General features: G+C 43.4%; 1 protein-coding gene across 1 annotated transcript in view; it reads right to left on the minus strand.

Moving 5' to 3' along the window:
- MALRD1 (MAM and LDL receptor class A domain containing 1) overlaps positions 1–26794 on the minus strand; it is a 241450-nt gene that overhangs the window by 124528 nt on the left and 90128 nt on the right. The window contains exon 20 of the mRNA XM_066627647.1: positions 22371–22528. Coding sequence (XP_066483744.1) covers positions 22371–22528 — 158 coding nt within the window. The remainder of the gene's footprint in view (positions 1–22370; positions 22529–26794) is intronic.

Consider the following 26794-nt stretch of genomic DNA (forward strand, 5'->3'; position numbering starts at 1 on the left):
GCTCCTAGGAAAATGTGGTGTGACTAATTGCATTGTTTTTATTACTGTAACTATTATTATTGTATACTTCACCTATTTTTTAAAGTAGAAAACTGTTTGAGGAGCTTTGCAGTAGCATCCAAAAATCAGGATTTAGGCTCTTACTGCTCTACTGTAAGTTCTTCAGGGGCAGGGGCCATGCCTAAGGTGCCATGTACATGACTGGTGTTATATAAGTTACTACTACTATTATACTACTACTATTGTAGTAGATGACAATAATATTAAGTTACAGCAGTAATTGCAGGAATGTTAATCGTAGGATCAAAGAAATATAACACCAAATCTCATTCATTTGGTACATTTTGCACTGTCTCAGATTTATGCTGTGACCTGAACATGCTCTTATAGTTATATTTAAAGCACAGATATACCTTTAAAAAAACAAAAATACCCTTTTGTGTTTGTACAGTGAAGGAAATTCTACTTTCATTCCCAGGATACCATGGAACAAAAATAAAGCTTATCTCCACTGTGGCTGTGTGTGTAGGGCACATGTTCCCTTGTATAGAGCTGAGTATGGTAATGGAACTAGAAACAAGGTTGACAAATAGATGCGCTGCTCTCAGTGCCTAGGGTCATGAGGTATTTCATTATTAATACAGACATTATTTGTCTCATAAGCACACGACTGCTGGGATTTTGAGTTTTGTCTTTCTCCTACACCAGTTCTGGAACTAGCTTCTCTGACAGCCCAGAAGCAGAAACACCACAAGAAATTGCCATTTACTAGTAATTTCAGCAACATAAAATGATGCTGAGAAGGTAATCTGTTTGGCTGGGAAAGTGCCAATTTTCTTTTGTGGCGAAACGGCTCTCTTTGCAATCTCAGAGTAATTAGATGCACTTTGCATTGACAACAATAGCATCCAAGAATAGCATTTACACTGCAAATATATCAAATGGGTTCTGCATTGGACTGGCAAATGAAACATTTTATGTGGAATACTGAAAAGAGAAGAAAGTGATGCTTTTTCTTTATAATGAAATAGTAAAGAACCAGACAAGCCCAACTACACACAGTGGCATGCCAGAGCTTTTTACTTGGACTTTGCTTGCCGGAAAAGCTTCCTTAAGGCCAGCCCTTCTAGCCCTGGTCAGGAAGTTGTTTGCAAGAGTGGGAGGCTTGAGTTCTAATCCCATTGCTGTCTGACTAAATTTTTGGAGAAACTAAGCACACGTCTTCTACACAGAATGTCCCAGATCTGTTCCTTCCGCCTTCACTTTAAAGTAGTGATTTTCAGTTGATGTGCCATGGCATACTAGTGTGCTGTGAAAGGTCCACAGGTGTGCCATGGGAGTCAAGAGCACAGCAGTTGAAAATCACTGAAAAACACACCTGGGTTCTGCAACTCTGTTTCTAGGGTAACTGTCCGTAGTAAAGAATTGTCTGTCCTCCTTCCTCTGCTGGGTCTAAGGAGCCAGTGGAAGAAGACGAACAGACAATTTATTATTATGGACAGTCAGTGGCGTCACTAGGATTCGCGTCACCTGCTGCAGGAGGCCTGCACGTCACCCCATGTAGTGAGCAGGGCAATGCCCCATGTGGGCGTGGTGTTGTACCATCGCTCTCCTCCACTGGTTTTTTGGCTGTACCTTTTGTTAGAACAAAGATATTTCAATGTGGTTTGTTTCATTGCATTCTGCATGAAATTACGCATTGATTGATATATAACATGATGGTATTATTCCTCCAAATTCTGATTTTAGTGATTTCGAAAACTTGTAGAGTCTCTCTCTCACACACACACCCATGTCAACTTACTAACATCTTATTGCAGCAGTTCTCAAACTTTTAGCACTGGGACCCACTTTTTAGAATGACATTCTCTCAGGACCCATTGGAAGTGATGTCATGGCCAGAAGTGACATCATCAAGCAAATTAAAATAATTATAAATAATTAAATTAAAATAAAATAATTAAATAAGGGGGTGCCAGTCCTGTTCCACCAAGTGAACCTACTCTGAAGTAAGTCCTATTGTGGTCAATTGGGCTTACTCTCAGGAAAGTGTGGGCAGCCTGTGAGCCCAATCCTATGCATGTCTACTCTGAAGTAAGTCCCACAGTGGTCAATGGAGCTTACTCTGTAGCCTGCCTGCAATAACCCCCTCCCCCCCCAAAAAAAAAGAATCTGTGAGATTTTCAACCCTCCCCAGTGCCCAGTTTAAAGTTCTTCTATTTCAGGCATATCAGCACAAAGACCCACCTGGCTTTGCAAGTGCAAAATAGAAAACTTTCTCCTTACCAGCTCAAGCCTCTTTATTGTCCTTTTCAGTGGGGGGGGGGGGGGAAGAAGAGAGGCTGCCATCTGGAGCATTTGTTGCACTCCAGCTCCATTGGATCCGGACCATTCTGGTGTACTCACATTCCCCTTTGCCTGGCCTGACCACCAGTCAAGGCACATCTGCCTATTCGCAAGTAAACACAATCATGAGGCTGCTTCGCTTTCCATAGGGCTCAATAGACTGCAGCTGGGAGGGGGGACCTCCTTCCCGGGTGTTCTTGGGGGCTGCATTCATTGGATCAGGACTATTCTGACATCCTTGGAGTCTCTCTGCCTGCCTCTCAGCCTGCCTTGACTAAGGTAAGTCCACCTACTCATGAGTAAATGCGGCCACGTGGCTTCGTTTTCGGCTCAATAGGCTTGCAGCTGGGGGAACCTCCTTCTCGGGTGTTTTTTGGGGGGTGCATTCATTGAATCGGGACCATTCTGGTGTTGTTGGATTTCTCTCAGCCTACCCTTTCCGATGGACTATGGCAAGTATGCCTACTCACGAGTAAACATGCAATACAACTCACTTTCCATAGGATCCATTCATTTTTTTTCTGGTTTCTTGGCCATAACTTTTGAAGGAAAGGAGCTATTTCAATTCCGTTTTTTGCATTGCATTCCACTGGGAATTCTGCATCCAACGGTGTATGGCATGATGTAGTAACTCCTAAAGCCACGATTTTAGTGCAACATCCCCCCAAGGTGCGTCACCCCCCGGCGCATTACCCGGTGTGACCTGCACCCCCACACCCCCCTAGTGATGCCACTGCTGACAGTTGTTCTAGAAACAGAGCTGTGGAACCCAGTAAACCCTCCCAGAAATGTTGTCACAAGAGGCGAAGACCAAAGAGAAGACCATAGAGGTCAGTGTGCAGTGAATAGAAAAACATTGAAAGTTGCTTGTTTAAAGGTTTCCAGGCAGCAGCACTGATGAACACTCTTACCTGAGGCCTTGGAGGGCCATTGCCTCACAGAGTTGGCAATGCTAGGCAAGACAGACCAATGGTCTAACTCTGCACAAGAAAGATTCAATTCGCCTAAATTTGATTACATTTTTTGTTTCAGGGTTTGATTACAACCTCTGAGCTTAGCTGCATGGAGCCATCAAGTGAGAGCAAGAAACCAGGAACCCAAATAGAGTCAGAATCAAAGAATAAACACAGAAGTAGTAAAACACTTGTCATTAGCAGGCAAAGTTTCAATCTGAGTGGGAAGTTTTTATAGTCTTTCTGTGTGAAGAGAACCTATAAGCCTGGCTGGGTAGAGGTCACTCCAGTACCAGGGAACCTTTACTGCCCTGGAAAATGCTCCAACTTGTAATGGTGTGGCTCACCACTGAACTCTTGTGGGTTCCCTGATCAGCCATCTGAACTCAAACCACTCCATTAAACCAAGACCTTTAAGCATTCAAATACCACCAGCCCTGGTCTCTCAGCTACCTGCAGCGTAGTCACAGTGATTCCCAGGCTGTGAACAGAGGTTGCATTCCATAAGTCGTTACAGTCTTTGGATAAGAAACTCAGTGCCACCTATTTTCCTCTCGTCTGCAAGTTTGTAACCGAGTTCCACAGTGTCTGGGCATCTGCTAAAGCATGACTTCAGATTAGAAACAGTCTCCTGCGTAAACATTTCCTTAATGATTGTATACCAGCTTTTCCATAAAACTCTTGCCTGGCGGTTCCTACTTTCATCCATCCTTGTTACTCACTGCCCGGCTTTCAAATTCCTGTATTTACATCCACATGAAGCTTTTACAAAATCTGCCTTTTCAGACTTTCTGATAGGTGGCATGCCATTTTCTGTCACAGTTTCAGAGGCTGTATTTTACAAGGGAAAATGAGAGGATTTTTTTTTTTTACTTTGATTGTTTAAAGTCTTCTTGGCTATCTGCCAATGTTGCTCCCTAGTGTTTTTAAGCCAAAAAAAACGTATCCACGGCAGAGAACTGGTATGCTGTACATTCCAAACTCTTGGGTTTTGCATATTGGGCTGAATGATATGTCCTGAAGTATAACAGATGGATCTGCAAACGTGGCATCTGGCAACAGACAGCAACACAGGCTTCTTTCTCCAGCTTGATTCTTTTGCTTAGCTAAGGGATGCAAGATATCATTTCCAGGAAAACAAATGCTGGCTGTCAGTAGAAAAAAGTACTGCCTGTACCTGTATCCCTTTTTCTTTTAAGAATAATAGAATAAGGAGGGCTCAGGAATAGTGCACATGTTTTGTCAAACTGGGCTGCAGATTGGGAGCATCCCTGTTTGGAAAAAAAGGTGCTTTTTCCCAAAGGGGGGGGCAGTGCTTTGGGCTCTAAATCAACTTGTAGTGTTTTGCACATTCGTATTTTTCAACACTGCTTTGTAGTTGGAACATGGAGGAAGGGGAAGGCAACATGTTTCCTAGATGAAAGAGCAAAGGAGGCTCATACACATACATGTGTGCATGTACACACACACTACACATGTGCACATACCTACACGAAAGCAGTTATGAAACACTTGAGAATCTTCCTGGTAAATTCCAAGGAAACTACCTGGTAATGAAGTTCAAGCTAAGGCAAGAAGCAACATAGAGCCATCCACCACTCCTCACCCTCAGCCAGACAAGCAGTGCACGACATTCCTGAGCCAACTAACTGCCGAGGAGTCAAGGGACTGTTTTATAAATACCTGCTCAATTCAAAATTTCAAGTCCGTTTTGGGGGGGAGGCGAGGACGACACAATATTTGGGACATATGCTAACTACTGCTGTTTGCTTTGAAGGCTTGATCTGAATGAACGCAAATCATGCACTTATCAAAACCAGCACATTGGTTGATAATGTGGGATCTTGATTTAACAATCCAGAATTGTGAGTTGAGAAGCTTTCTATTTTGAGCCCATTCATTATAAATTTATGTGGCATCCTTTGCATGCAGAAGGTCCCAGGTTCCACCTGCAACATCTCTAGTAAGAAGGCAGGACAAGACCTCTGCTTCTGATGAGCAGCTGCCAATCAAGGCAGACTAGACTGAGTCAATGAGCCATCTGTACAAGACTCTGTATAAGGCATCTTCATATATTCAGTACACTGGAAGGAGCTAATCCTAGCAATTTCATGTACAGTACAGCAATGTTTTGCTTGCATGGGTCAGCTCTGGCTCATACAGAATTTCAAAGCACAGCCTGTCACTCACTGTTTCTTTTCCTAATCATTTACACTGCTTGCTGAATTCATATAAAACATTTTTGCCATTTTTCCAAAGTTAAAGCTGGCTTGTAAAGACAAATAAAAACCAACAAAACCATTGAAATCAAAATAGTATAAAACAATCAGGGTAACAAAGACAGATTGGCACTGCACTGAACTAAACAATCTCTTCAAACATTCAGTTCAGTAAGACCTTTATTGGCATAAAATACAGAGAAAGAACAGAACAAGACAGGAATGTACAAAGACAACACAACATAAGCAAAAACATCAGTCACTGCCCAGAGTCCCAGGGCTCTGCCTGGCTATTACCCCAGATAAAAAGGAAGCAACATTATCCAGAGTCTCAGGATCAGGAGTGGAAAGGAGAGACTGAAGCATGGTTGAATCCTCCCAGCCCTGCATCCTAGCTAGCAATGGACCTAGAAATTTCTTGCGTGACACAACATGTAGCGGGCAATAAAAAAAGGTATGCATTAAAGTCTCAACGCAATCCCTACCACACTTGCATTTCCTCTCTAAGTAGGGGATACCGCTGAACCTGCCCGTTAACAAGGCTGATGGAAGAGCGTTACACCTTGCCAGTGTGAAAGCTCTCCGGGCCTGTGGGCACACCAGGTGGTAAAAGAAGGAGGCCAGTTTCCCAAAACTGACTGGAATATGAAGATGGAGTGGAGAACATGTGGTTCTGGCGGCACTAAACAGCTCTTGTTGTTCAATATCTAGAATTCTTCCTTTGACAATTCTGTAAGCTGCATCACAACCAATCATACCTAACTCTTCAGTGTCCAGCCCTATTGACTTAATTTTAGTTAGAAGATCAGTGATCTCAATAGGCAGGACTGGATCCGATAATAATTGTTGCATTAGATCAGAAGAGGTGGGGCTCTTCAAACATGACGAGGCTGCCAAACCAAAAGACCTAGATAATAAAGGTTCCAGTTGCAACACTTTTTCAAAGCAAGCCCAATCTCGTCTGATCTCGGAAGCTAAGCAGGGTCAGGACTGGTTAGTACTTGGATGGGAGACCGCCTGGGAATACCGGGTGCTATAGGCTTATACCATAGTCTTTCGAGACTGAAGGTTGCCAACCAATGAAAAGGAACAGTGAATTTTGGGGCGAAGATCAATCCACATTTCTGGGCTGATTACTGGAATTCCCTGATAGAGAATCAGTGCTTTCTAAAACAAGCATGTTGGAGAATGAAGGCATAACATCAAAGAAGCATTATAGCAATGTCCTGGTGATCTACTATAGATCACATACAGATGTTTATGACTAGATCTGATCTGGTCCAGGAAGATTTAATACAAGGTTCCCAGCTGGTCAGAAGGCTAACCTGGGATCCATTCAAAGCCTAAAACATATCAGAGAACCTGAAAAAAAAGGAGCTAGCACTCTGTCACATCGAGAATCAAAGGCTATGGGTTCTGCTGGTTCAATGTGTCCTGATGACTTACTAGTACCGTTTTGAGATAATAAACTGTCCTGCTCCTGAAAAGTATCATTAGCTTGCAACAGATTGTCAGAAATGTGACACTATACAAGGGCATCTGTATGGTATGTTGAATCTCAAGGCCTTCCCTGTTCACTGATCAATGAAATGAGTTTGCAGGCACAGGAAGCTCTATTTGCACATGGATACTTTTTGGTTAAAATGAAGAGCCCATATTTGGGGAAGACACAAGCACACATACTCTCAACTAGATCAGAACTAATAGAAGTCAGAAAAGGTGAAGAATCTAAATGCTGCAGAGATGGCAAAGGTGACAGTAAACAATTCAAGTGAAATGCCAATAAACCCTAAAAATAAGCCTCAGGTTTTCATTTGACAGATGGCAGGGCAGTTTTATCTTGCCCTGGCTCAGTAGAACAGGTAATATTTTAGCTGCCAATGTGACAAGAGTCAATGTACAATATCCAAGCCTAAACAAATGGCTTAAAAGCTGCAAGATACTTCACTCTGTTCCCAGATGCATCGCTTCTAGCATAATATAGACTGAGTGCCTCTTGGTGACTATTCTGCTGCAGAATTTCCAACAAAATACACCTGTTTCTCAGCCAACTTGTATCCCTCTGCAAACCATCTCAGCTTCAGCCTCTACATTTTCTTAGTAAGAGAGACATATATATCTGGAAATATTATTTTAGTAGGTATTGCCATTGAGTTAAATTGTGAAATCCTGATCAATAACTGGAACAAAAAAATCAGGAATAAAAGGTTATGGGAAAATAGTTGTTATAAATGGAAGAGTCAAGGAACAGAGAAGGGATGAGTCAGGTGAGAGAAACAGGAGGATGGAACAGGGACCATGAAAAGGTAAGAAGCAGTTGAGGGACATGAGTAGAACTTGAGGAACGGAGACGTGGAGAAGGCTGGGGAGGGAAGATGGTGGAGAAGGAGCTACTGTGAAGAAGGGGAAGGAGGAGATGGGAACCCCACCTGGACAGCAAAGCCCCCAAGTCTGTGACAGACTGCAGCCAATGTCAATGGGCAGGTCTGCTGTCCTGGGCCCAAAAGAGAGCCAGTGAGAGGCAATGCAAGGTCCTGGAAAACCCAGATCCTGAACATCAGACTCAGATGGTTCCTCAACTACCCTAGTCTGCTTTCCCCATGTAAAAGAAATCTGATAATAAAACCCCTATCTGGCAGCAGTCTTCCTATCTTCTATACATTATCCCATCTCCCTTTGATATAGAACATTCCTCCCCTTGGGTTCCCCCCCCCACCCATAGGTGGAATGCAGAAAAACATTTTCAGATGTTATCCCAGCCCACTGGAATGTAATTCTAGAGGAGACCAAATGGAACAAGGCCTTTGAGATTTTAGAAAACAATAGAAAGCTTTTTATTACACTCTGCTTTTAGTGCCTCCTGAAAATATTTTTACTGCTCCATTCTTATAGTCCTCAATGAATTGGGTTACTTTTATGGTCTGTGTTTTATCAATAGTTATACCATTGCATTACAATTTTATTTCTATTCTGTAGGCTGCCTAGGGCTTTTATGAATGGGTCACACAGATATTAAATAAGCCAAATATCTAATCTGTTTTTACGGCTGCTTGTTTTGCTTCTGCTGTTTTTACTCATACTTGGCAGACTGCTGAAATGCTAAGGGTTTAGATTCCAGCCCTGCCAAACCTCACCACCCCAAACAACTACTGTGGCAGTTCAAAATTTGGAAGAGGCTGAGTAGATCTATTAATTTAGCTTCCTTATCCTGCTGAATAGGCACATGGTCAGTGTAGGGATTCTATTGGTCAGGAAATGTGTGGATTTTTTTTTCCTCTGCTACAGTCTGGTTTGCTGTTTTAATCTCATCATTTTGACCTTCTTGGCCTGACTTGCTTTTCTGTGGGTTGGTATACACATATAAGGCATCTCAGGAAAGCTGTTTCAGATTTTCTCCATGTGGAGGCAGTTCATGGCCAGTGGTCCCAGCTGGGAATCAGAAGCATCATCATCATCATCATAACAACAACAACAACTAGGTATTTATATACTGCCTTTCTGGTCATCGGATTACTCCTCTGACTTTATTCAAGGCGGTTTACATAGGCAGGCGTTTCTGAATCCCTCACAGGGATTTTTACAACCATAGAGGTTCTCTCTTTCAAGAACCAACAACATTTCAGATGGATCTTCCTGGTTTGGTCTCACTTCTGGCCTCCAGTTCTCCCACGCAGGCTAACAAGCAGCTCCATCTCTCACATGGAGGGCAGCCAAGAAGCTTCTGGCTCACACCAAGAGCAGGTGGAATCACTTGTCAGCTGCCTCAAGGTCTCACCATTCTCAGCCGTTCAGGGAGCTGCCGGTGTCCTCGAACTGGCAACCTTCTGATGTTATCTTTGGGCTAACGGAGGCTCTACCCTCTAGACCAGACCTCCTGCCCTGCTGTAGAGCAGTGTTTCTCAACCATTTGGGTACCACCAGTGGTACTTGAGGTGGTGTCTGGTGGTACTTGCAGGATCCCTGCCTTGATGTGCCCTCTTCTCCTTATAAGGATTTCCACTTTCTCCATTCTCTTGCCTAGAAACCACTGATGCTTAGGACCTATTTGTGTATTTGTGAATACTGCATTTCTTAAGGTCTCCCTTCCACTTATTGTTTCTGTAGCCCAGGACTGCCCCAAAACCTCCTGATGCCTGAGGCTGCATGCCAAGTGCTGCCCCCTTACCCAATGATGTGTCAGCCTCTGCTCCTCCCACTCTCTGATGATCTAGCTCAGCACCCCCCCCCCTTCACATTTCTTCTTCCTCCTGCTCCCTCTTCCTTTACCAATCCAAAGACTGGAAGGATAAGGAGGAAGAATGGAGGAAATTAGGCAACTCCCATCGATCTGATGCTTCCACTTCAGTTAGCCTCATCATGGGAGCTACATATTCACATACTCATATCTTTGCCTTCCTCCTCACTCCATGCCATTACATTGAGTTGTGCCATGAGCCAACGCACTTGGCCTCTGCACATGTAATATCTTTTCCCCATGTGTACAATTACATGTATCTTTGACAATGTCTTACTTACCTAGATAACGAGTCAACTTACCCAGGTCTGAAGTTGTATCTGGGCTCAGCAAAGTTGTATCTGGGCCACATTATTCTTCCCCAAACTGAAACAGATCTTAATTTTTTCCATGCCCTGTTCTGGGAATTTGTGCCAGTGGACTGCTTCCTGATCTTATCTAGTTTTAGTTTTTTAAAATCGTGTCTATACTTACGATTGCAAAGTATGCTTGATACTACATAAGAACAGCCCCGCTGGATTAGGCCAAAGGCCCATCTAGTCCAGTTCCCTGTATGTCACAGTGGCCCACCAAATGCTTCAGGGAGCACACGAGACAGCAAGACACAGCCTGTGTCTTGGTGTCCTCCCCAGCATCTGGCATCCTGAGGTAGCCTACTTCTAAAATCAGGAGCCTGCACACACCATACATGCAGAGCCTCTGAGAGGAATTTTATCAGGGGGTACAAAGTTTCTTTTGGGCCCCTTTGCAAAGGGGAAGAATGAAAGAGCGGGGGAGGGTGGTGATGGGAAAGCAGAATGAGGGCAGGGAGGGATGAAACAGGGTGGGAGCTGGAAAAGTCTTTGGAGCCCAGGTCTACCAACCCATGTGGCACAATAGCTAGATACAGTAATACAGAAAACCAAACACGCTCCTAAGTCTCTCTAAAATCTTTTAAATATACAAAATCATGCAGAAAATTAGCATCATCATATTGAGGCTCATACTAGAATGGAAAGTGTCCTGTGCATACCAAAACTTGCTTCTGCAACAACTATAACCCCACTGCTATGCCCCTTAGCTCCTCTACACTCCTCCATGGTAAGCAGATCCACTAGCCAAAGAGCTACTGTAGCAGGCCAGTTTCCTCCCAGATTTGACAATGTGTTAAGGAGTGTCAAGTATGCATTCCTTGGCCCAGCATATATGGCTTGCCAGTAACTGCAGTAGCTGCAGCCACACGCTCATGGTAGTGTCCGCAGCATCCCGTGTGGGCAACGTCTGAGTAGATAGGAAATTGTAAGATCCCAGGGAATTTCTGGGCCCCCTCCTTAGGCTCCTGGGCCCCCTTTTTGACCCTGGGCCTGGGTACAAATTACCCCCTTTACCCCCCTCTCCTAGGCCCTGCATACATGGACAATGGGCTTGCTGAAATCTGAGAAGGCAAAGAGATATTTGAATAAGATTGCCAGTAGAAGATTTTCGTATCTTTACCTCTCCCATAACTAACAAAACACAAATAAATTATGCAAAACCACAACTGCAGAATAAATCATGCAAAATATAAATTATGCAAATCACTCAATTTGCATAACTTCATTGCAGAATAGATTTCTATTTTTTAGTGTGGAATCCACACAACCCTGGACACAGCTGTAGATGAAAGAAAGTACAATATATTACTTGAATGTTACTGCTCATAAATTTGCTTTCCTGCCCTGTAAGAAGTTAGTGGTTTCAATAAACTGACATTTCTAATTAAAGAAACTTTCATTGGTTTGCATTTAGATTGCTATTAAATAATATACTTTTACCAGATGCATGAAGACCATACACAGATAGATGCCTAATTCATAAATACAAATTCTGAATGCTACTTTATTTGACCTTTTAATACAATTACTTATAAAGCAAGTGGCTTTTGCAATTGCCAAATGAAGTAATTTACTTGGATCAACATCAAAATTAAATATAGGATCTCCCCTTCTTCAACAGTTATGTTAGTGTTCATGCTAGAGCCTATAAGTTAAAATCAATTTTGTTAGCACAGTATTTCCCAAACTGCGGGTCAGGACCCACCAGTGGAATGTGAGCCAATTTTTGGTGAGCCATGAAATGTTTCTAAAATATTTTTTAAAAAAATTACCCAGTTTGCTGAAAAAAATTGCAGCAGTGGGCAATCTGGATGGAGAGGCAGCTCTTGAGGATGGAATGCTAATCTGTGGTATGATATAATCTTCATACTCTCCTCCTCCCAAATTAAAATGTCCCATTTTATGATTTTCTCTAGTAATTGGTATGCCATAGCATAGATCATATGTGAACCCAGTTTCAGCCTTTTGTCTGGCCTGGAAGTTCCTAATTGCACATCTTGCTCTCCAGTTTAGCTTTCTGAGTACCCTGGAATGACTGTAAAGCAGTGGTTCTCAAACTGTGTCTCACAGTGGATCATGGCCAAAGTTTTGGTAGGTTGCGAAACTAACAGGGCAGATTAGGCTATGTGCATCAAAGGTTAATATAAGCTGCAACCTGGTTCGAGCACTGCTGCCCAATTGCCGTTATAGCCACACACATTTTGGCATTCATAAATCAGGTAGCAACAGCCTTTTTAGGACTCGTAAAGCTAGGTGGGTCCCAATAGAGTGTAATTTTTAAAAAGTGGGTCCCAGTGCTAAAAAGTTTGGGAACCACTGTGTTAGCAAATAACTGGATTGTTTGTACTGGATTGGGTTTCAATTTCCCTGCAATTATTTGAAATATATTGGCTGGGATACAAAATGCTATTTTAGACACATCCATGGCTTCGCACATGATCAGACAGATTTTTGGCTTTTTTTTTTTTTACCCTTGAACACCAAACTTACTTAGCATATCACAAATGTTTCAAAGCTGCAGTCTGTTTCAAAAGTGGTTTGGCAATCACCATAGGGGGAGGCTGCTGTTTCAAAAATGCTGTTCCGGTAGAGTGTAATTTTTAAAAAGTGTTGTTTCGATAAAGCCTTCTTGGACATGCATGTGGAACTCATTGCAGAATCCTATGGACTACTGTACTGGATGTTCTGTACTGGATGGCCTCTCCAAGCCTCAGGACACCTCCCCCCCCCCCAAGAGGTGTCAGAAAGTTTCCTGAAAACTGGAAGTACCATTCTGACACTTCTGGGGGTGCTTTCTGTTCTTCAGGCCTCTCTGGGCCTCAGAAAGCCTCCAGATGCAACCATAACATGCATCTGGAAGTCAGGGCAGCCCACAACCCATGGATTAGTTTATCTGTGGGTTTCAGCAACTGCAAGGGTTCCAGGAATGGAAACCTTACAGATGCCAAGGTAAGGCTGTAATTCAAAACAAACTTAACTGCCAGATTCAGTACCTACTATTGTATTACGTATAAGTAAAGCAAACTTTTTTTACATTTCAAAACACTCTGAAAACCAGTTCCCCCATATCTTACTTCTATCATGGTATCACAAAACTGAGCACACACACTGGTGTTCATTAATGACAGACTGCAAAGCAATCTGTTTTTCTGTGCAACAGAAAAGTTTGTTATTCCATGATGCCAAAACATTTTCAATGAATGTTTAAATTGTGAAGTTTAAGAAAAACATTTAATTAGTTTTATTGCAATTTATTGTTAATTTACCTGCAATAAGACTAGAATAATTTCCCATTTGTCATTTGTGACAAATGCAACACAGCCAGTGATAAAATGCTCTGACCAGACTTTGCAGATCTCATTAATTTTCAAAAGGATACACACGTTTTCCATTATAACTGATTTGTTGCCCTTATTACTAATTTGTATTTACTTCTTTCTTCAATTACTATTTTTGGTTTAATTAGAATGCTATTACCCAGAAAAGAGTCAAACCTACAAAGTAATTCCTCACTAAACACAATAAGACTCAGTTGTCACATCGTAGTGTTTGTATACTGTCTTGTCCAATGGCTTTTCACACGGCTTTAACACTATTTTGTAAAGTTTTATCTGGTGAAAACCAGAAACAAAATTAACTAGATATGGCTAATCTGACTAACCACATCATGAGAACACACTGTAAACCACAGGGGTTTCCAAGACTTGCATTTCCTGGTTTGGAAATACAAATCTTGGAGATTGGCAATTCTCAACTTAAATACAATGACCCCCCCCCCCAATTCTTTTCCATGACTGAGTGGCAAGCCATTCCTGCCCCTTTTATCCAGAAAGACCTCCCCAAACCACCACTCACCCACTAACCAACAATCTTCACATTCTCTCCCCTTTTCACTCCCTTCCACATACTATAATGCTGCTCCTGCTATAGGGGTTTTCCCTATGGCTGGTGGAAGTGGTTTTCCCCATGGCTGGTGGCATGACCGGGGAGACATGTATCCAGGGTCCATGATCCCTCAAGACCCACTGTGAACAGACCTGCCTGCCCTGGATGTGGTGCACAAGTCATGGCAGCCTAAACATGATGCTTGTCAGAAAATATAGAATTGGGCAGTGACTCTGTAATTTCTTATCTCTGTATGCAACACACTCTGCAATTCTATTCTTTCTATAAAGAATATTTTTTCTAACTGGTCAAAGAGTCACCTTTTGAAATGGTGCTCCTCTTAAACGAGGGAGCCGGGAAAGAGTGACTGTCCCTGTTCACTCCAGCATAGCCTCTTCGCTAGTAACTGTTTGCTGGTGTTTCTGTTCCTATATCTTTGAAATAATGAGCGGTGTTTTATTATGATTGCTATGCAAACCACTTTCTGAACTTTGGTATCAAAAAGTGAGATATAAATATTTTTACAAACAGTGAAGCGAGGCCGCCTCAACTCACACAGCAACCACTGGGCATCCTTGCTGAAAGCACAGGAGGGCAGACCTCGGAATAATTCCTGTTGGCCACTGGAGAGGGTGAAGATGGGCCCACACAAGTCAGGACTTGTGCAGAAACTTCCTCTTACTCCCCACCCCAGCCCAGAATAGCCAATAGGGCTTGTTCCCAGGTTCCCTTGAATTATTCATGAGGGGACCTGGGAGGAGGAGAAGATTTAAGTCTGGTACACCTGCCTATTCAGTAAGCTGAGGGTAGACAGAGACAAGCAGTGTGAGGAAGCCGAGTGAGGAAGGAGACAATGAAGTGAAACCAAACTGCATTGGAGGAGGACAAAGAAAGGCAAAACATTACAAGGAGCCATGCAAGGCGGGGAAGCCGCAAACCAGGGTATACTTTTTGTGTGCACATGAGGGCCTTGACACGGCTTGGTGCAACTTGGTGCCAGCTCTGGCGGTAGCATGAGGGAGCAGAGGCAATCCTGAGGTGGGGCAGGGGGGAGAAATGCCCCAGGCGCTGTGCTCGCCATGCCCCCCCCCCGCTGCTGCCTTTGTCCACCGCCCTGCCCCGCTTGCCATTCTGCCATTTAAGCCATTCTGCGGGCAGGAGAGACTCCATGCAGCACTGGGCAGTGGGTGAGAAGCCTTCTGAGGCATCTCTTGCAGCTTCAAGCAATACTTCCAGTTTTGTTGGGAAACCAGAAGTATTGTTTAAAACAGCGTGAGAAGAATCTGAAGGCTCCTTGATGATCACCACCGAGCATCGTGCAAGACTCCATGAGCCTCGGTCAGTTTCCTGGGGAGGGGGGCAGCGGAGTGCTGGAGGGGGGTGGCATGTTGCGGACCTGCACCAGGGTGCACTGAGGGCAGGTCCGCTACTGTGTGGGTGATGGGGAGGTCACTCCACCTTCCTTCATTTAGCACCTGGTATACTGCTAACGTGCTCTGAAATGTCAGTGGCCCTTGGGAACTCTACTTCTCCCAACTTATTTTTGCAGTACATAAGAGCAGTTACCAGGGATGCAAGAGGTTGAGATGCCCCCCCCTCTTCATTCTTTCTACTTGCTTGCTGCCAGTTATGCAACAGCTGCTCTCAGGCAAACAGGTAGGAGTGAGATTGGAGGACTGCTTATGCATGGAATGGGGATCTCAGAAATAGGGGGCCTCAGTCAGAATGACTCAGAAACATGCTGAAGCATTTCCCAATTTCTGTGGGGCATAGCTTGGTTTTTTTTAAGCCAATTTGCTGTGAGCCGGGGTGAGACTGACCATCATTATAGTCCTTCAGTGCCCTATCCAATTCTTGCCTCAAAGTTTATCGACATCCAGCTGCCCCATCTGGTCATATCACAAACTGCCTCAGTGCCATCTGAAGTATACAGTGTCCGAAATGTCTCAGTGACAGTAGATTTTGTTTCCATATCCCACTGCAACTAATCAAGACGTTATCACAAGTCTGTGAGTCATCAACACCTGGATCAGAACCAATGAAGCAGGCTATTTATAGATTGCCACAACTTGCTCTCCTCCCTCCCTTATGCTAGCTGAAAAAGATAACAGCTGTGGTGCCTGATGACACCTGGTAAGAAGCTTAGAGCATCCAGGTGACAATTCAGTACCGTATTAATTCATTAGCAGCTTTGGGATTGTAGCCAGTGTCGCTAGCCAGCGTTATGACTGGCTTATCCACTACTTATGGGGCTATGGGCAGTCCTTGCTTAGGTGAATGTTAACAGGATGGGTATCTTACCATCATGATGTTGCTCATTTATAATCAGATGTAATTCATTTACCATGACCGGTAACAGCACTGCAAGTCTCTAGTGTTCTGCACACCTCGGTGTCTTGACATCACAATGTGATCGCTACCTGAATGTATAAATTCTCCAAGATAGTGTGCCTGTGTCCATTGTTATGCACATTACATATTTTACACAATGTGCCTGGTTTGCACTATTTATTGTGACTCCAGTATTTGTGCTGTCACTGAATTTGGAACTCTGTTTTGCTAGTGAGAGCAGAGAGGCTGGGGGAATCTTAATATCCCCCCCCCCAAAAAAAATTAACAAGATCAGGATGTCAATGGCACCAATACTGCTGTTTCTATGAAAGCCTTTTCCAAGCAGTTGCTTTGCCTTCGGTTTAGTTCCTCTACTGCTTCTAAAATGACACTGGTGGCGTGACTGCTACTGCTGTTTTTGCTGCCCAGAAAGTTCATCTTTGGCTCTCCACTTGGCTCTGTTAAGCTTACCAGATAGCAGCAGGGGTGGTAGCAACTTGCGTTTGTTTCATGTGGCATCTGGAATTCTAAAATGGTCCCGCTATCTGTGAAAAAAGAGCTTCTGCCCTGTTATCCAATAAGCTGATCCAGAGCCCAAAGGGGTGTGAGAGTTTAATGGGCTGTGGTGCTGAAGAATTAGCTACTGCCTCCACTACTGCTGTTGCCTAGCACCCATGAGTGGGACCAGGCTAAGAACAAGCAGTCTAGAAGCCAGGCACAGGTGGGTGGGCCAGGTCCTAAGCACAGGTAGGCCAGTTGGGTTGGAAGTCCAGGCAGGGAGGCACTGCGGTGAGCCAAACACCATGGGTGGGGAAGTCACCTGCTCTGGTCTTTCTTTTAACTCTTGCAGCATTTTCTACCTTTAGAAATAAGGAAACTTTAGAAATAGGGAAATTTTGAGATGTAACAAATCTCAAAATAATATAGCTACGTAGAGGCTGTATGGTATAGAAAAACAGTGGTATTCCAAAAGATGAGCCTACTGCACAATCTTTATACAAAAGCAGCTCATTCTTTTTCCATACACTGAACAGAAACTGCAGCACCAAAAAAGTGACATGCTATCAGCTGGAGAAAACTAACCTTCTCTATATATCAATCAGAAAGAGGTCAAGTATATAGGATAGCTGACAGCGAGAGAGCCGAAAGAAACATTCCTTTGTAGGTTTCTTTTTAACCCAACTCCTACACCCTGCTGTTAAAGCTAGTAATTAAAAGTGTATGTAATGCATCTAGTTAATGAGCAACAGATGCTTGATCACAGAGAGACAACTGAGAGGAAGTTAAAAGTCTTTATGAAAACAAAAAATGGTACAGATGATCTTTAAAAGGTGTTAAGTGACTGTTCAGAATTGTAGTTTAATCTCTATTGCTCTTGAGAAAGTTATTCATAACAAGAATAAGATATATAAACTATTGGAAAGATTGTATAGCTTAAGTTTCCTGATCATTGCCCATAGAAGGTGCCTGCTACATCTCCCAAACCTTTACGCCTACAGCCTTGCTTTTCATCTTGCTGTGTATATCAGGACTGCTGGCTTAGAATTCTTCACTGTTCCATTTTTATTGCTGAATTTTGTACAAAGGATTGTAAATGCCTGGTTTCCCACTGATCTCAGATGCTACAAATCAATTGTATCTTCCCCTGCCCAAACACACTACTGTGTGCACAGATAAAACACTGCAAACATGCACATACACACAGTCTTGATGGGACCACAACTGTGGCAAGGTTCTTTTTGTGTGGAATCTTACTGATGCACTTTTGTGCAGTGATAAAACACCACAAAAACTGATTTATAATTGCTGACCTGGCTGTGTCAGAAATCTTTCCAACTGGTTCTTTATCATCACACAGGAGTTCTTGTGTGCAGTGTTAAAAACAGTAGCGGACATAATTTTGATTTCATGGTACAGTGTTCTATCTATATACCCCAGCACTGTCTGTTCTAGTGGCTGTCTGCTGGTATTCATTTGCATCTTTTTAGATTGTGAGCCCTTTTGGGACAGGGAGCCATTTAGTTATTTGATTTTTCTCTGTAAACCGCTTTGTGAACTTTTAGTTGAAAAGCAGTATATAAATACTGTTAATAATAATAATAATAATAATAATAATAATAATAATAATAATAATAATAATAATAATACGTGTGTGTGTGCTGGTAAGGTAAGGAGTACTTTTGGAAAACAAACCTTTGCCCCTAGGGAACAAAGTAACTGAAAGCTATGGCAGGCTGCTATGGCAAGCTGTTTATTTTCATACTTCTGATAGCTCACTGCCATTGCGTCAAGCCTGGAATTCATTGGCTCAATAGCCGTAAGCCCTATGCAGATATTATCTCCCCGTGTTCAAGTGGAAGTGTGCATGCCAACCATGTCCCTACATCAACATGATCACTGGTGCCCCTCAGTGTTGCTGGATACTCGGCGCTTGTCTGCGGGGGGGGGGGAGTGACAAACATGGTTGAAAGTTATGTCCCAGTTTGGAACCCTGAACTCCCAAGGTTCCACATCTCAAGGAAAAATCTTCCTGCATTTGGTCCTGCTTTCTGCAGACAAGCAAATATACAGAGGCCTAGAAACATGGCCGGGAAATGCATCACTATGGGGGTATGTGGCTCATCAGAGCACTCCCACTGCCCATGTTCGATGAATGTGGCTGGTTAATGTCTGGATAGAGCTTTAGGTAAGCTGAAGTTTAGTAAGCATGGAGTACTGGGCAAGCAAATCCGAGTCTTAATAAAGAAAGGAACACAGGAAATCTTCCTCATGTAAACTAACTAAATGCATTAGTATCTCCCATTTGCAGCAAGAATAAGAGTAACCTTCATTACAGTAGTTCCTCCTGCTAACCAGTAAATTTCACAGCGTACATCATGCATATGAAATACTTATTTCACAACAAGCTTATTAACTCATATACAGGAAGTCCACTATGAACCATCTCTACAGTGGGTGAACAAGAGAGTTGTGGAACACCACATCTTTCTGCATGCCTCTCTGAGCAACTTCATTCTTTGTTTTAAATCCTTGGCTGCATTGCTGTGGCAGAGGTATTTTGGAACACATCAATAATTGGAAGAGACATTTATCACTTTGCTGTTAGATTTATGGACTCAAGAGCTTCTGGGAGCAGTATATGGTTCTCATAATGATCCACTAAATGAAACAGCTAGTTGAAAATTGGTCAGTAATTGTTGTGTGGGAGTTTGTTCAAATACTGTATGTGTAACAAGCATATTTCCATTGTTTTGATATTTCTGATAGCTCATTGCCACAGCTTGAAAGTTAATTTTAGACAGTACCCTACCTCTCTATCATAAAATGAAGCCTGCGGCAGCTTACGGTAAAAACAATAAAATCAAATAAAAACAGCATATTAAAAAAGCTAATAAAACACTGGGCAGCAATAAAACCCAGAGCAAAACAAAACACAGCACAGCATTAAAAGAAGGTGAAACACAGCCTCTATAAGTTGAAAGCTAGCCAGAGGAAAAACATTTTCACCAACCAATGAAAGACTTGCAAGGATGGGGACCAAATGTGCTTCCACTTAGCTTCAATATCTGAATTATTCTCCCCACAACTGGGTTTAGTAGTACAGTGGGTCCTCCTTACCCATGGGCTCGATATCTGTGGATTTGAATATCCGTGGATGCCCAGCCCATGGCTAGAGGATCTCAGAGGATTTCCCAGATGTGACCGGACGTGACTTCCGTTTGCATCTGGAAGGTGTTCTGAGATGCAGGGAGGTCATGCACAGCTGCCCTGCTCCCCAGATGTGACTAGAAGGCACATCTCGTTTATCGGGACGAACTGGAATGACCTTTCAGTTGCATCTTGGAGGCCTTCTGAGGAGGCTGGGAGCCACACTCAACCTCTGGAGGGCCAGGCACAGTTCCCAGGTAAGTTGTTGCAGCACTTTGCTTGCGCCTTGCTGATTCAGTTATCTGTGGAATGGATCCCCTGCATATACCAAAGGCCTAATTTGTTCTGTTGAATTTTCAAGCACAGAGATTGACTGAATATAAACTTTGGAAGGAACCGGGGTCCAGAACCACAACCTGTAGATAGATGCTTTATTATTATATGACAACCTCAAGGGCCAAGTCTACATGTGCAGCAGAAAAAGGTAATAGCATCCTGACTCAACCAACACAATACTGAGATAGATGGTCCAGTGGTTGGATCAACAAGGCAGCTTCCTATGCAACTTCTACCCACCTCTAAGGGCCTCTAAGAAATGTCTAAGAGCCCAGTCCTATTCAATTTTCCAGTGCCAGTGCAGCCATGCCAATGGAGCATGCACTGCATCCTGTGGTGAGGTGGCTATCATGGAGGCCTCCTTCAGGTAAGGGAACATTTGTTCCCTTTCCTCAAGGCTGCACTGCGGTTGCACCAGCACTGGAAAGTTGGATAGGATTGGGCCCTCAATCTTCTCACACTGCTCAGGATATAGCAGAATAGGAACTATACTTCCACTACTTCATCTCCTGGGACCGTATCATTCCTTTGCACTTGTACATTAATTTCTATGTTAATACAACCTGTGTACAACAGTAATACTGAAGCAGCTAGGTGACTATATTCATTTTTATGGTGGTTTTTTCCCCCTAAATCAGGTTACACCCACCTAACTGTTACGCAAAGAATTCTGATGGGTAATGCTTTCATCTTGCGGTTAGCAGGTGTAAAGTGTTATTTTTCAAACAAGAAGAGACATACTGAGGGAGAGAACAATCAGAAATAAAATGACACAGGTTGTGGCTTAGGTTTTCATTCTATTTGCCAAACATTTTCTGATGAGAGATGCCCCCATAACAGAACTGCACTGTTACATATTGCTTGCAACCAACAGGGGACCCAAATACAAAGCTAATATTTTGCTAACATAAAAACTATAAAAAAAACTATCAAAAAAATAAAAACCTGTCAGTTGTTTGTCATTTGAAGGGAAAGTTGCACGCAAAAAGCAGAAAGAAATGGAAGCCAAGAGGGAATGAGCTCATAATGAATAACTTTGTGCAATTTCTTTTTCACGCACAGGTGGAGGCACTGGGTCGAGGGATCCATGGAAGTGCTTTACTGTCTTTGCATTTCATTTTGCCCTGCCTCATGTTGAGGCAGGACAGCTTTAAAGAGCTGTAAACATGGTAGCATGCTACTGTGTAGTGTTAAAGAGGTTTTCTGAACACTCAGGTGCAATGCAAATTAAAGTCAGCTGTTGCAATCTGGTTTCAAAAAACACTATGTCCAACATTTAACGAGAAGACTGGCTTTCCCTGAGCTGTCCACAGTATGTTTAATGCTCTGTGCTGAATCACAACAAAATCATAATTCCTAACCATGATAACCCAAATTCTGTACTGAGAAGTGATTGATTTTCTGCCCAGTCTTAACCTGGACCTACAACAATGGATCTCACAATCTGCTAGTCCAGTATGAAGGACCTGTCACTTCAGGTGCTCTGGACCCACCTGCGCTAATAGTTGAGGGCCCTTCATGTCCACCCTTCAAGCCCCACCCAGGCTGCACCAAAGCAGTTTAGGTGGCAGTAGGGCAGGTGGTATGCAGTTTGGGGGAAGGAACTTGGCAGCAGCAGTGTGCACCAGGTCCTATCTCCCTTCCTGGTCCAGACCTGCTCCTGAGTGTGCTCAGTGCTATTCCAGCAAACCAGTTGATGCGGTTCTGAGAAGATCCAGTGACAGCCAGGTGACCCACAGAAAGGACAGTATAAAATACTTTTACTTGCCTCTCCTAAGCGGTTGCCCCCACACGCACACACGATAGCATGCAGCACACAATTCATTGGTAGTACTTCAGCTACTCCAGCACTCATTGTTTGAGCATTGTTCACTTTGTGTCTCATTCACTACTTGGGTCATGTGCACCATTTGCATAGATGATTTAAAGTATACAGGAGAATGTGTGTAGGTAATATGCATATACTATGGCATTTTGTATAAGGGACTTGAGCATCTGAGGATTTTGGTACCTGCAGAGGGATCCTGGAACCAATTCCCACAGATCCTAAAGGATGACTTATTACCTTAATGAAAACTTGGATATGTCCTGTTGCTATTGAAGACATGTAGTACCAGAAACTCAGTGTGCAAGTGGTGCTAGATTCTTTCCACCTGGAGCTCTTCAGGTGTGCTTTCTCACCTCGAACACCTATTGAAGTAGCTTCAAGATACAGGAAGTGTCCTACAATAAAAAAACGAAGTTACAGAATTTGAACAATTCAGCATGCAACATTCAGCTCGAGAAATGAAAAGCTACCCTTATGGTGCACATGTTGTACCAGTCAAAGTCATTCTGTGTCATGTCTTATCCATAGAGATGATATAGTCTTCACTTGGCCATTGCAGGAGATCTGGGAATCAGCAGAAAATGATCAGTAGAAATGATTCCTATAACACAGCAATTTTCAACCAGTATGCCAGGGCACATTGGTGTGTTGCTAATGGTCTGCAGGTGTGCCACTGGAGTTTGGGGGAGGATAACATATGAATAGGGCCATTGATAAGAGATGTGAGCCCCCCACCAGCAGCGTGGTGTCTATAGTAAAAAAAACTGATGGTGTACCTTAACAATTTTAGCACCTGGTCAGTGTGCCATGAGATGAAAAGGTTGAAAATTGCTGCTATAACAGTTGTTTCTCAGGTAGTTTTCCATTCAGCATCACAAATGCAAGGAAATCCAATGCATGTCTCTTGAGAAGTCAGTCCTATTATGTCCAATGGGACTTACACCCAGGTAATAGTATACAGAATTGCAGCCACACTCACATACTATAGCCTTCACCTACTCATATGTACAACTGCACAGAAGCCATTAAAAAGAATCTGTTACCTTTCAGTTCTGCCAAATACTTTCCAGTATGTCCTCCCGATTAGCTGGGATCTCTTTCTTCAGTCTTACATCTGCAAACATCCAGCACTGGATAGTCTACCACTAACAATTTGACTGCAACTCAGAATTGTTTCATCCCTGCTTGACCTGACCCACTTGCTTCTTCTCTTCCTGCTGCATCTGTGTTATTTATTTTTTTGTTGCCTCCTACACTATTAAGGTAAGAAGCCTGTATCCTACCAGGCAATTCACCCTTACAAAGTACAGCTGGGTCAATCATCTTGATTCAGTTGCCTAGCAGGTGAACTTGCATTTGTTGACCTGGTATGCTAAGACTAGTTAAACAGGGGACAGAGAGCAAATCTTCAAGGGTTTGAAAACATGGCCCAGGGAGAAGAGGAAGCAATTTTCTCTAAAATGGCTATCAACAGAACAAAAAGGAAATAGATATAAAATGAAGAAAATAGGTTAAGATATTATCAAAATGTTCTAAATCTAAGAGCATCTGGACAATGGAGCAAATTTGCCCAGTGAAGTTGTAGAATAACCTTCTTTTATGTGGTTTAGAAAAGGCCTGGATAAGCACCGAGCAGATTTAGTTTAAATATGGCAAATTTTTCCACAGTACAGAGAGTTCAGGAGTAGACCAGTCAGTGTTGTCTGCAAAGTTGAAATGCTTTTTAGTGGGTCTGGTTAACTATGCAGTTGGTAGTGGCTATTGCAAGAGGCTACGGCTGCGGGCCTCTTCTAAATCAATGAGTGTTTTTCAAAAAAGCCAATTCTATTCTATATAGATAGCTAAAACAAAATTAGATGATCCTTGAGTTCCTTTCTAGTTCACTGTTTCCAAAGGAATAAATTGAGCTTGGCAGGAGAAATGAAATAAGACCTCATGCAGAGATCAAGAGATGCCTGGATAAATTCTCCATTAGATGAGCATTATCCTGCATTTGGAGTGAAAAGATAGATTTCAGAAAGATTCCACATGTTTACTCAAGTGTGAGTGACCATGTCAATCCCACAGAAAGAGATGCATAAAATCAATGAGGTGATGTAACTCTATAGGTTTATCAATCAGTAGATGGGCAGCCAAATCCTAAGCTGCCTGGCGTCCAGAGGAGCAGCAGCGCCAGTCCCTGGAGTCTCCTTGGGGGAAGGAGACATTCATCCCCTTCCTCCAGGTAAGGGTGCAAGGCCCTTAATGGGTCTCCTCCAGTTTACCCTGGCTATTTTGCCAGGGTGGACTGAAGGAGCTTTGTGTTGGGCTTTCCAGTCTGACACAGAGCATAGGATCTGGTGGAGCAGGGTTCTGCTGGTCCCACCCCCTCGTGTCCTGGTTCCTCCCCCTGCCCCACCCTCATCCCACCCCAGAACGCCTCCCCCCCACCCAGAGCTCTTCCCTTGCTCTGGCGGGTGTCCGACTGGCACTCTGCCAGTGGCAGCAGTCCCTACACGGTGGTTGCTGTAAACATGCTTTATGGCATGTTTACGACACCCAATGCTGGTGGTACGCTCATACTGCCAGTGCTGAAGAGTTCAGAATATACAAGCTTTCTGGTTTCATACAGCTTTTCACGGGGCAAAATGAGTATTAGGTGACATTAAATAAAAGCTGTATTGAGGAGTACAAGGAAATAGGTAATACTTGTTTAATTCAATTTATCATGACCACAGTCAGTGATCCTTGCTCACTGTCATTAGTGGTGATGTTCAGAGACAACAAGCGTGGGCACTGGCCAAGGGTACATCTCCATGAGAGGGCTGACCTGAGCAGGCTGTGTCCCTGAACCCCTCAGTTTTGGAGGAAGCAGTGGTGTGAGTCAGTCAAGAAACTCAGGCTGCTGCTGCTGCTGCCACCCTTGGTATCCCCATCTACAAATGAGAACGTCCTACTTGCATCATCATGGGGTTTCCAAGGGATGCTTCAATGTATTAATCTGGAGAAGGAGCTACTCCCTGCCACGGTAGGTTTGGGAGATGCATTGCAAGACTTTGTTCCAAAGCCTCTAGAAATCTGGTGCTGGCACTCGTTACACGATTTACAGCCCAATCCCATCCTCCCTCTGCTCTGCTTAGGACATACTGGGTAGTGAACAATGGGCCTGTTCATTGTTGGCCTCCTCATCCCAACATGAACTATCCAACCTTTTCCCTCTTAAAACATGCTAGAGTTAGTATATGCAGAATAGTTCCTGCTACCTGATCCAAATTGGCAATTTTCTTCCACTTGAGCCACTACTACAAAAAATGGAAATGATCAGAATTCTTATTACAGGATGCAAAATAGAATCTGAAAGCAGCTTGTGGCTCATGGACATTCCCAGCCCTTGATTTTGCATCTCTCTCTTTTTGGATCACAACCTTAGCCTGAAGGTTCAGTGTCTGAATCTTTGTTGTGCTACCAGATCTCCCCTTAGGCTTTGATAAACCAGCTCTGAGCCCTGGCATGGTGTCTTGGGCCCCTCACAGGCTTGATCTGAGATCACAGGCTTGCTTGGCCTTGACTATACAAAGACATTCATGCTCTAGTTGACCTCCAGACTGCATGATCTGACTGACTGCTGATTGCGTTGGCCTGTCATGGTGCTGCACTCTGATGTGGCTTCACACTGGTGTGACAGATGGGCAATTGCGTGACAAAAATGGCTCTGTGTGAAAGCAACAATTAGGATCCAAGCAAGCAGTGTGAGCAGGACGCAGGGTCAGGTGGGTGGGTGAGAAAATGAGTACATTTTAGGGCCAATATCATTACTGTGAAACTAAACTAAAAAAAAGAATCTAAACTCTTGATCATATTGCAGATGTTCATGCAGACTTATCTCCTGCTTATTTTATCTATACAAGGCACCCATGGAACTAGATCATATGGAATTATGCACACCACTCTGAGCTCCTTGGAGGAAGGGTGGTATAAAAATGTGAAAAATAAATATATTCATTGCAGGAATTGATGGGATTTGTCCCATCAGGAGCAGAGTCCAATCAGGAGCAGAGATTGAACAGAGCAAACAACGAGTGGATGGTTCAAGCAGAGCTTGTAGAGGACAGTCTACGACCTATAGTTAGAGAGATACTATAAGATGATATGCTTTCTCAAGAACAAGTCCTACAGTTCCTATACAGACAAGAGCAGCAAAATGGCTGTGGCATCTGAGTAGCAGTAGGGTGGAGAGACAAGCACCGTAATAATCAGGGACACAGAGATCCCAGGGACTGCACAAGCGAGATATGGATAGGAATTACAGGCTTCAAATCATGTGTGCCTGTAGGTAAGTCTTCTGTCTTCAAAGTGCCCAGAAAAATCCTAGATTCCAAGGTCAATGAGCATTTGTCACACACAGGGTAACCAAATACAATGGAAGACAGAGTGCCTATACCTTTAACCAATGGTTCTCAAACTCCCAGGGAATTCGAGCCAGCTGTAAGTTCTTGCAGGGGAGGGGGGGAGGTAGCTACACTATCACCAGGTTTGCATTGCTTTGGAGGGGCTCAGGGGCTTGGCTGGACTTACCACAGCCTGCTGCAGCCTCCTGGGGGTGCGGGGAGCCCCTCACCAGCCTCCGCAGGGCTCCCCAACATGCGGAGACACTCAAAATAATGATTGCAACCCACTTCCGG

This window comes from Tiliqua scincoides, chromosome 5, assembly GCF_035046505.1.
Source record: "Tiliqua scincoides isolate rTilSci1 chromosome 5, rTilSci1.hap2, whole genome shotgun sequence".
NCBI classification, from domain to species: Eukaryota; Metazoa; Chordata; class Lepidosauria; order Squamata; family Scincidae; genus Tiliqua; species Tiliqua scincoides.